General features: G+C 42.8%; 1 protein-coding gene across 1 annotated transcript; it reads left to right on the top strand.

Moving 5' to 3' along the window:
* Nucleotides 1-282: 282 nt before the first annotated feature.
* On the top strand, nt 283-11,694 carry LOC116989393 (E3 ubiquitin/ISG15 ligase TRIM25-like). The gene is made up of 6 exons (XM_033046731.1): nt 283-1,527; nt 2,900-2,995; nt 3,708-3,941; nt 4,884-4,906; nt 6,626-6,774; nt 8,475-11,694. Exons 1-6 carry the CDS (start codon nt 964-966, stop codon nt 9,017-9,019), a joined length of 1,611 nt encoding a protein of 536 aa, XP_032902622.1. The 5' UTR covers nt 283-963; the 3' UTR covers nt 9,020-11,694.
* The last annotated feature ends 65 nt before the right edge of the window (nt 11,695-11,759 follow it).

Here is an 11,759-nt window from a genome sequence, read left to right as displayed (position 1 = left end):
CAATCAAGTGGGCTGCTTTGTGCAGGATGGTGTCAAACTTCTTGAGTGTTGTTGGAGCATCACTTTTTAGTGTTAGGATGGTGGAGTCTTTCGTTAGTCGGGAGGTGGGTCATACCCAGCCCCGCCTGATCTTGTAGTCATGGTATTTATATCGCTGATCCAGTTGAGTTTCTGTCATCAGTGACTCCCAGGACATTGAACGGAGGATCAAATAGAACAAGTTGTCCAACAACTTTAGGCTGTGCACGCCACACGAAAGAAGAAGGTGGTAGAGGACTGGGGGATGACCATGTCTTGGATACCAAACAAAGATAGGTGGTTATCCTCTTGTAAACGATGGTTATTGCCTCTTCAAAAACTGGACACCATGTTCATGTCAAATTATTAGTTTCCAAGCGTATGAATTTGATGTTTTAAGGGAAAAAATCTGGTGTTCATAAAATGATCCATTCTGTAGTGGTCGCATCAGCACGAACGCTAAAATCACAACCTATGTCGATGCAATTTATTGAGATGAACATTTAGACGGACACAATCCTCCATTTTCACAATGATTCGGAATCTCGCCGTTATTCCTGCCATTGCAAACGGCTGTCCATCAGTTTACAGTTTGATCAATGTGTACGCTCGAATAATTAACTTTTTTTCCTCAATAGGTGTTTGATTTGATTATTTTCCAGTTCTGACTGTATTTGCATCTGAACAATTAAACTTGACGGTTCGTCAATAAAATGGTACATAATTTAATTGTTTAACATGTGTCAATTTGTGAGTATTTTGTTTTCAGATCTGGGCGTAAGCACACAAAACTCTAGTCAACCCAGGAGCGGTGTCACCAGCTGCGCTTTACACGCCCTTATCCCCCCGGGGTACAATCACTGGGTGTTTTGCTGATCTGCTGTTATTCGAACAAATGCCAAAAACACAATCGCGTTCAACACTTCACAGATCTCCGCCTTGAAGATGGCAACCGGCTTAGCCCAGGACGCTTTAGGGGAAGAATTAACTTGTGCGATCTGTTTGGAGATCTACACGGACCCTGTGGTACTCGACTGCAAACACAGCTTCTGTTGTGCCTGCATCGAGGAAACTTGGAATGAGACGAACATAGTCAGCTACTCGTGTCCCGAATGCAGGGCGGAATACAGCGAGAGGCCAGTGCTGGAGAGGAACTTCAAACTGGCAAATATTGTTCAAAGATACCTGGCTCTGGAGGTCTCCCGGAATGCGATTTTATGCAACTACTGCACTCAAAAACGGCGACCGGCTGTAAAAACCTGCCTCAAGTGCGAAGCCTCGATGTGTGCCGAGCATCTAAGGCATCACACCGAGAGTGCGGTCTTCAAGAACCATCTCCTCGTCGACCCCACTGCCGACGTATCCCGGTGGAAGTGCACGGAGCACCAGGAGCTACTGAAGATTTACTGTAAAGATGACCAAGTGTGTGTCTGCACCCTGTGCACTTTAATCGGCAAACACAAGGACCACAGCTGCGAGAGCATCGGTGAGGGAGAGAAGGAGCTGAGGGTAAGGATGTGTCCCAGATAACGAGGGGGTTTCACACCTGCTACTTCATCTCTGTGCCTGCAGACATTTGCCTCAATCGGCGTTAGGGGGGGTCGATGGGGTGCCAGTTGTGCAGATTGCTTTGTTGTGGATATTTGCACACCTCGAAAACAAAGCATTCAAGCCACATGTCCGCACTGACCCCAAGCATCTTTCTACGTTAAATCCAATCCCAATTTCCACGTGCTTTTTAACTAACTACCCCTTCCCCACGACCCCCCAAATATTTCCTGCTTCACCAGGGGGCAATTTACAGGCGCTGATTAGCACCTTTAGCACGGGGGCAAAGCCACTACCAGAAATGTATGAACTGCATTGATGTCCTGGGAATGTGTTGATTGGCTTCCACCAACCACAGCCATCTTCTGCAGGGTATGACTCCAACTGCCGGCGTATTTCCATGCGTTTCCTGTATTGACTTGTTTCACCAAATGCCTTGATGTCAGACTCAGTCAAATGTTGTCTTGATGTAATTTTCATCACATCTCTGCAATTCAATGTCTAGGTCCATATTTTAAGCAGAGCTGTAATCGCCTGGAGCCAGTAGTCTTGATGAATCCATGCTGACTTTGTCCAATGATTTCACCACTTTCCAAATGTGCTGCTATCCCATCTTTAATAACTGACTCTAGCATTTCCCCCACTACCGATGTTAGACTAACTGGTCTGTAATTCCCCGTTTTCTCTCTCCCTCCCTTTTTAAAAAGTGGGATTACATTAGCTACCCTCCAATCCTCAGGAACTACTCCAGAATCTATGTTCAGTGGTCTCAGCTACTTTTTACATTGAATTGATTGGAGATTAGGTTTTCTTTTCATGTGGATCTCGGAAGGAAGTCTTTCAAATGCTTTGATCTTGTCTTTAGCAGACACACACCGTCTTGCCATTGTTGAGAATGGGGGTGTTTTCAGAAGCTTCCTCTTCTTGTGAGCTGTTTAATTTTCCACCACCATTGAAGACTAGATTGCATGATGTTTTTGCTGCAAGTATGCATGTGTCCTCCTGGAAGTCACTTTCATCAGGGACCGTGGTCCTCTTTTTCTGAATGGTTCGGGTGGTGTGTCATAGCCAAATGACTTGGTTGCTCATTTTGTGAACTAATTGAATTGCCTGGGCATACTGCTCCTCTCACCTGCAGATTCGATGCCAGACATTGTTTCTGCTCAGTGGTGAGCAATGTCAGTGACAATGTTATGTTTTCCTCCATTTGCTTTGGTTAAATACATATTTTGTGTGTGTGTGTGTGTGTGTGTGTGTGTGTGTGTGAAATTGCTAACAAGAATCCTATGCCTATAAAGTTGACTCTCATTGTGTTTTCAATGCCTCACTTTAGAATCATTTGCAACATCAGCTCCAGAAGATCCGAAATAATGTTGAAGCTGTTCAATTAGTTCTGAGCAACCTTCACAAAGAGAAGAAGAATGCACAGGTAGGATCCTATCCAGTCATAGCAAGTACTAAATCTTCCCTGATTACTCAGCAAACTCGTGCTGTGCATGATGAAGCCATATTAGACTTCAGGTCCCAAGTATTGTGTATGCATTGTGCTGAGCTAATTGGTTGGGGGAACCAAGAATAAGCCGTAATTCATCTGAATCAGTTGGTGTCTCTCCATCTGTATCCAATATCCATAAAGAGGATGGCATTTGTAAGTGAACAGTGGACTTGGCCCATATTGGCATTGAGTTGCCAAATGACACTCAAATGAGATACGTGAGCATTTTTCCATAGAATCACAAGTAAATAACTGTGTAGGAAAGAACTGCAGATGCTGGTTTAAATCGAAGGAAGACATAAAATGCTGGAGTAACTCAGCGGGACAGGCAGCATCTCTGGAGAGAGGGAATGGGTGACGTTTCGGGTTGCTGCCAGTCCTGCTGAGTTACTCTCGCATTTTGTGTTTACCTAAGTAAATAACATTGTTGTTTTTCAAGACGGGCTGCATAGTGAAAAAAAATAGTTGAGAACAACGTGCCACTCGGCACCAAAACCTTTGGTGAGCTGCTATGGATAATCAAGAGATGTTCACTTGTAGCAGGACTGCACAACTCTCTCACCTGCAATACTCATCTATTTTCAACAATTATTCTGAGGAAGTTTTCAACAATGGGTGATTAAAAATGTATTCTGCATTTTTTAAGAGCATAAAAAGAAATGTACAAGTGAAAATTAAAGCAAAATATGAGACCCTGAGGAAGCACATCGACAAGGAGGAGAGGAGAGTACTGCGGTTCCTGGAAAGTGAACATAATTGCTTCGCTACGGAGATTGATGGCGAAATCATTGAGCTGGAAGGGAAAGTGAAAGACTTTGAAAAGTCGTTTTCTGATCTCGGTGAACTTCTGAAGCACAATGAGGAGCTTTCATTTATCCAGGTAATGTCCTACCAGTCTAATCTCTTCACAGGAGTTGATAGATATTTGACCAAAGGATAAGAGTTTATGAATTTAGGAAGGCCAAAATCATTGGTTCACACGTTTCTGGAGTTTCTGTAAAGAAAGATGTTAAATTCATACATTTAACAGATTATAGATACTTATGTTTCCAAATCATTAATGATTTATAAAATAACATGGGCATCTGGTAGTTTAACCCACTCAATAAACTGCCTAGAAATTAAAAATGTTTAATGAAAAAGATAAAGGTCTAAATGCATCTTGCAACTCTGAGAAGAGGGCAAAGTGGCAACAAAAAAATAAAATCACCTGTTAACTTGCAGCTCTAGAGACCCAAGTTCAATCCTAACCTCCAGTACAGTCTGTGTGGAGTTTGCACGTTTTGTCTGTGACCATATAGGTTTCCTCCAGATACTCTAGGTTCCTCGCATATCCCGAAGATGTGCTGGTAGGTTAATTGACCTGCAAATTACCCCTCGGGTGGTAGGGGAATTGGGTGGGCGGGGTGGGGCGGGGGAAGCAAATTTGTGGACGATAGCGAGAGATACAATAAATAAGTAGGGAGATGGGATTGCACTGAGAGTTGGCATAAACCTGATAGAATTAATTTCCTTACATTGTAAGGAAAAGGGAAATATGGGAAAGCGGTAAATGACAACATGCAGCCTGCAAGTCTCTTTCTTTGGGTTAGTCAATTGCACACAAATGTTGTGACATTGGAAGAATTGAGAAATGTTAGAAAATCAATAAATATCTTGCTTCAGTGCAGAGTTGTCATTTTTGCCTTAAATAAACAAGAATAACAAACAGCAGGAAATCACCTTAAATGTTCAGTATTTAAATCGCCAGACAGGATATTTTATAAAACACATGGTTCTGATACATTTATTTACACCATTTTCAATGTGTGTTTCCTTTCAGCAACTGAATTCGATGGCAGACAGGTAACAGGCAGAAACATTATGTACTTCACTATGACAATTCTCCTGAAATTATCTCTCTTAATAATCCTGAAATCGTGTAATTCTGCATTTCTTGTGCTTGTAATTTAGTACTTATCGACATTTGTTTGTTTGTGGTTGAGTATCGATGAGTATCCAGTAATCGCTTTAAAATGCAAATAATTAAATTAAGATTAGTATTGTGCTCACTAAAGTAACATGGTCACTTACATCAAAGCATTTCCAAATAGCATTTTGTCTGTAGACACTAGACAAGTGACATTAAGGGCAATGTAGCAACTACAGGCTGAAATTGGACTGGCAGGCCAGAATATGTCAGCCAAAGCTAAGTGCGTGGGTCTCTCTCCTGAGACTTGAGGATACGGGCTTCTACCCTCTATACAAAATACAAGGTTAGTGCTGCCCTGTTCCAGGAGGGCCCTTTTGTATGAGACATCAGACCAAGATTTCTTCTCTCCTTTGATCGACAAAACATCTCAGGACACAAAGTGCTGGAGTAAAGGGGCTGTCCCACTTGGGCGACCTAATCCGCGAGTCCTGGCAAGTTTGCCCTCGACTCATACTCACAGCATGGTCGACACGAGGTCGTAGGAGGTCTACGTAACTCTCCTTCATGCTCGAGAGTGGTCTCCGCGTACTCGCGGCCTCAGCTAGGTCGCGGCGTTTTTTTCAATATGTTAAAAAATGCCCGTGAGTAAAAAAAGGTCGCCATGGAAAAATCAATACTTTTTTTACTCGTAGGTTTGGTCGTAGTAGGTCGACCTGTTAGTTGTAGGTAATCGAGGGTAGTCGAAGGTAGTCTTCATCATAGTCGAAGGGAGATCGAAGTAGGTCGTCTTCACTATCCATTATTCGGTGTCCAGTTTTCCCTAAGTTAGTCATAGCTAGTCGAAGGTGGTCTTCGACATAGTCGAAGGAGGTCTTCTACAAAGTCGAAGGAGGTCTTCAACATGTTATTTTTTTCAAACTCTTCTAAACTCGCCAATTAGGTCGCCCAAGTGGGACAGCCCCTTAACTCAGCAGGTCAGGCAGCATGTCTGGAGAACATGGATAGGTGACGTTTTGGGTCGGGACCCTTTTTCAGACTGAAAACATCTCGGGGGTTTATTCAAAGACTAAACATATTCTAAAATGTAAGCCATTGTTTGTCCCTTGATCAATACAACTGGGGAAGATTATCTTGTAGTTGGAAAGCTTGGGTGCATCTTGGCAGTTAGATCTTCCAAATTACAAAAACAAATCATAATTCAAATGTAGTAACATGTTTGTGGCTGCAGGAGTCAGTACTTTAGAAGCTATCCTAAGAAATCATATGTATGAATGCATCTGCAGGATAAATGACTATAAAAATGTGATTATTGTGGCCCTGTCAAACATAAGGTTTAGCACTACACGCTACGAATCCCAGTTGTGGAGACACGGGTATCGTTGTCTCGTTATAGGACATTTATCATTCTTTTTATTCTGGATTTTAATTCATGTATTGTTTTTTTTTTAAAGTATATAATTTATGATGCTTTTATAAGTAATGTACTAAGATTTTATATGTACTTTATGATGTTTTTAATATGCAATACATTCTTATGTAATGTTGTCCCTTATCTGGACCTTGAGTCCGATATAAAGTTTATTATTATTATTATATAATTCATCAGCTGTGAAGTAGTTTGGAATGTTATGAAACAAGTTGTTTATCTTTAGATTGAAGGAAGCTTCTGAACCGTTCGTGGCAGAGACTCCTACCTTTGATCTGGGTAAAACTGTTGTGGAAAGGCTTGCAGACTGGGTCCAGGGACAGTATGTGGCAGCACCTCCACCAACTCTGGGGAGTAACTTCCTGGTCAGTATGTGTAAGTACCTATAGAAATATTTGGATAGAGAGCACTCACAGTCCTGCCCACTTGCACTATGCCTGGAACAATGGATTATAGGGACTTGCACACCTGTGTAGCATTATATTCATATAGTAAGCAGCAGAGAGGATGTGAGGTTTCTGATGCACTGCATGTTGACAGTGGGAAAACTCTAATTGGAAATGTTAGGCAAATAAAATGATTTTATCATGTGCAAAGAGCATGACACACTCCAACATGTACATTTCATTCTTCTGCCATCATGTCCGAAGTACTGAATATTCAATTCCCTACATAGGGCCAAATTTCAAAAGGCCAGACTTTAACTGCTTTGGGAGAAATATTTCAAGAATCAGTAAATTTTGCAATTCCTATTTTAAGTATTCCTTGGGATGGGTTTCTATACAGTGATGTGAGTTGAATTTTAGGATGTTCTCAGAGCTGTGATCCCTATTGTCTCAAAAGATGGCAGCTTATATTTGGCCCATATCCCTCTACACCCTTCCTACCCATTGTGGGAGGAGAGGGTAGATTGTTATGACATGGAGGGGCTGAAGGCATGACGAGCTAAAACACCTTCCATGCTGTGATTCTGTGCATAAATTGATCCTGTTAGCGGAGTCCTGTCAACCTGACTCTACCTCCGGTCAAGTAAATGATGGGGTATAAGATGGATGGAAGTATGGGGAGTAGAAATACAGGCAATAAATGGGCCTGTTCCTGTAAATTCATGATATTCCCAACGAGCAGTCGGAGCAATGTCTTTGAGCGTAGTCACCAAGAAGCCTGCCTCCCTGACCTGAACCTACATGAATCTGATTCGCAATGTGTCATGTGATCTCGGCATGTTTTGATATTTTAATGGAGCAGTTGCTTTAAAACAGAGTTTCTTGATACACGTTGATGTGTTATGTGGGGCCAAGGGGAGAGTTAGCCATCTCTTGAAGCCGGTGACACGATAGCAGTGGAAGGGTGAACGCGGGCCAGGAAGGGCTCTGATGGTTGAAAGACACTGAAAAGACAGGTGTAGCTCAGACCTATGTGAATGCCCATGGCTACACCTTCGATTTGTAGGAAGTGAGAGGAGTCAAAAGAGATGTTGTTCAGGGTAAGAATAAGTTCAGCCAAGAGGATGAGAGTGTTGGTGGAGTGGAGCTGGCTGTATCTTTTGTCGCAGTAAAGTGGAGGGCTTTAGGACCTTGTGGATGGGGTGTAGAAAGACTGGCCGTCCACAGCAAAGGTGAGGCTATGTGGGCCGGGAATCAGAAGTTGTGAAAATGGTGGAAGCCATGCAAGGTCTCCTTCACGCAGTTTGTAAGGGACTAGACAAGGGGAGATAGGATAGAATCAAGATATGAAGAGATGTTCATATGTTCAGAAGGGCAACAGCAGGCAGAAACAGTGAGTCTGCTAGGAAAGTCCCAATTATAGACCTTGTAAGTGATAGAAGGGATAGTATGGGCTAATTATCAGATTACAGGCAGTGGTGGGGAGATCCCCTGATGTGATGAGGCCTGTGACAATGCCTAGTTTTCATTGGTGGAGCCATGGTCCAGGGGTAGGCATGATGAGGTGCCCAGAGAGCTGCTATCTGGTCTCTGCAATGTAGATACTCTGATTTTGTCCTAAGCAGCCTCTCCCTCACTCTGACAGAGGCAGACAGCTGGAGCTCATTCAGATACTCCTTTGCTTCACAGATGGACAAACGCCGAGTATGGATCCCCGCACGGCATTTCCACACCTGATCCTGTCCACTGGCAACCTCTCTGTGTCGGGTTCCAAACACCGGCAGCCTTACCCGGACAGCCCCAAGAGGTTTGACTACTGGTGGCAGGTTATGTGTACGGAGAGAGTAAGCTGTGGCCGCTGCTACTGGGAGGTGGAGGTGGGCGGAGAGCGCCGCCGCTGGGACATCGGAGTGTGTTACGAGAGCCTGAGCCGGAAGGGAGAGGGGAAAGAATGTTCTCTGGGACAGAACAAGGAATCATGGTGCCTGTACTCTGAACCTGGTAGTCTTGCAGCCTTGTACGATGACAACGTTACCAGGCTGACTGTTCCCCTGCCCAGTAGGGTGGGTGTATTTGTGGACTTTGAAGCTGGAATTATTTCCTTTTACAGTGTAGTGGACAAGCAATTATCTCTGTTACACACCTTTCGGCAGCAAGCGTTCACTAAACCCCTCCACCCAGCACTGGGAGTGGCCGATTTCACCACCTCCCTGGCACTGTGCACTCTTAAGTAATAATCTCAGCAATGATAATACTTTAGATGTAAAGGAAGAATGACTGAAACATAAGAAAATACAAAATAGAAACAGCAATAGGCCACATATCTGCCCTGCCCTACCCTTGCACAAAACCTGGCTGATCTTTACCTAGATAAACCTTTGCCTTCAGACTTCCCGTGTCCAAACATCCATTGCTCATCCATACTCAGTGACCGGAGATCAGAGGAAGAGGGTAATAGTGGATGGGCGTTGTTTGTACTGGGTCTGTAATAAGTAGAGTGTAGGTGGTCTGATTAGTAAGTTTGGAGGCAACGTGGAAATTGGTATAGTCATAGATGATGAAGAAGATTATTTAAAGATACAGCAGGACATAGATCAGCTGGAGAGTTGGGTAGATGGGTGGCACGTGGAAATTAATACAGACCAATGTGAGGTATCACAGTTTGAGAAGTCAAATTCTGGTGGGACATGTGGAATAAATCGCAGGGACAAGAGCATTTATGTTTGGAGGGAACTTGGGGTGCAAGTTTATAGCTTGCTGAAAGTAGTGACACACGTGGATGATGTAATCAAGAAGGCATTTAATAAGTTTGCCTTCATAGGCTGAAGCTTTGAGTATAATAGTTGGAACATCATGTTGCAGTTGTACAAAACATTGGTTAGATTACACTTGGAGTTTCATGTACAATTCTTATTGCTACACAACAGGAAGAATGTGGCAGCAACAGAGAGAATGCAAAAAAGGTTCACAAGAACTTTGCCTGAACTGAAGGTCTTATATTTACTGGGAATAGAGAGGCTGGATTTAAGCATAGGCTTAAGGGAAGAGGCAAAATATTTCAGAGGGACCTTGAGGGCAACTTTTTCATGCAGAGAGTAGATTGTGTCTGGAATGAGCTGACTGAGGAAGCTACAGAAAAAAAAATCCAATCACAACTTTAAAAATACATCTGGATAGATATATGGATCGGACGGGTTTCGAAGGGTAAGGACCGAATGCAGGCACATTGGATTAAATGAGTGACTTTTCCTGTTGAGTGAACAGTTCATGAGCCTTTGGCTCACCCAATAAAATACCAGCATTGTACCTATTTGCTATGAACATCAGCATGTACCCCAACCCTAGAAACTACACATGAGTCCATGGGGACTTCTACTGCAATCTTGTCTGCAGAAGGACACAAATTGACCCTCCAGATAGCTTCAATGCCAGGGCTGGAAACAACATAAATCTTTCAGTAGGGCATGGTTAATAAAGAGTAAGCATGGAAAGTTAACACTAACAGGTTTTCGCCTTAAGAAATGCCTAGTTTTGTCATAACAAGCTACTTTTTCACAAGATGGAAAAGCACAAGACTTCATGGGAATACCCCTGATTAGCACTGTTCAGTTATATAGAATCAAAGTGCAATGTAGCACAAAACGGGCCCTTCACATCAACTTGTCCATGCCAAACAAGATGCTGATGACATTTACCCAAATATCTTTTAAATGTTGTTATTGTACCTGCATCAACTTCGTCCTCTGGTAACTCGTTCCATTTAGAAACCACCCTCTGTGTGGAAAACTTTGCCCCTCACGTTCCTATTATATAATTCTACTCTCTCGTTCAACCTCTGCCATCTTGATCTTGATTTCCCTACCCCAGGAAAAATGCTTATTCACCCTATCTATTCCTCTTGTGATTTTATGCACCTTTATTAAATCACCCCTCAGCCTATTGCGCTACAAGAAATAAAGTCTTAGCCTGCCCAACATATGGCTCATGCTTTCGAGTACTGGAAACATCAGGGCAAGTCACAAGCTGTGAACATTCTGTGGTTTCTGTAGGCTGGGAATTGACAGACTGAGATGTTGTATTAGAACATCCAGCATGGTGGGGTGTTTAAAAACGTTGACACTGAAGTTCTTTGGGGTGCACTTCTGGCAACGGTAACATTGATAGGACAAATTAGAGGAGAGTAGGTGGTTGTCAGTCCAGCAGTCATCAGAGCCTGTCATGGCAAAAGTGATGCTGACATTTAATCCTTGCCGGGACAAAGATATAAGACAACAGGTCCCATGATGTCATATAGTTGTCCCTCTGACCAGAAAGGGTTTGCCTTGTGACAAGGACTTGCTTCAATCCTTTCAAGATAGGAACTCCATTGGAGTTAGCCTTCCCTACTCCTTTCTTGCTGTGGGTTGCAGCACATCTAATCCTGTCATTGAAGCCACTCTGGAGAATCAGTTTGTTTCATGATATGGTCCAGGTTTTTTTCAGCGTGAGAGTAGGAATCCTCTTAGGTATCATCCAAAGCTTCTAGGATTCAGGTGTGAGCACCAATGACCATATAATATTGGTTCAATGTTAGAATGAGTAAAAGGCCATCAGATATAGGTGGAGAGGGGTGGTTCCTGAACTAGCTCATTCTTGATGGCAAAAGTAACTTCATAAAACAGTGTTCCTCTTCTGTTTATCTCTCCAAAAAGTGTAACTTTTTGGTTCATTAAATTGGCCATATTAGAAATAGTTGATGCTGCAGTTCTCCAGTGATGCTGTTACTCATCATGCACTAGCTGGATACTTTTACTATTGAGCACACACCACCAATGGAACTGGATCTCCTTGCTGATATTACTCTTTCAACCCCCTGAAATAAATTAACAAGTTAATTATCTAATTTGATGGGTGTAGGACACTGAACAAATTACTAATTTCATATTGTTTTGAAAATCATTAATTGAGTGCAAAGTATTTAGAGGCCTATAGACG

Source organism: Amblyraja radiata, chromosome 29 (assembly GCF_010909765.2).
Source record: "Amblyraja radiata isolate CabotCenter1 chromosome 29, sAmbRad1.1.pri, whole genome shotgun sequence".
NCBI lineage: Eukaryota > Metazoa > Chordata > Chondrichthyes > Rajiformes > Rajidae > Amblyraja > Amblyraja radiata.
Note: the sequence above shows the minus strand (reverse complement) of the source record. Positions and strands in the feature narration are given on the sequence as shown.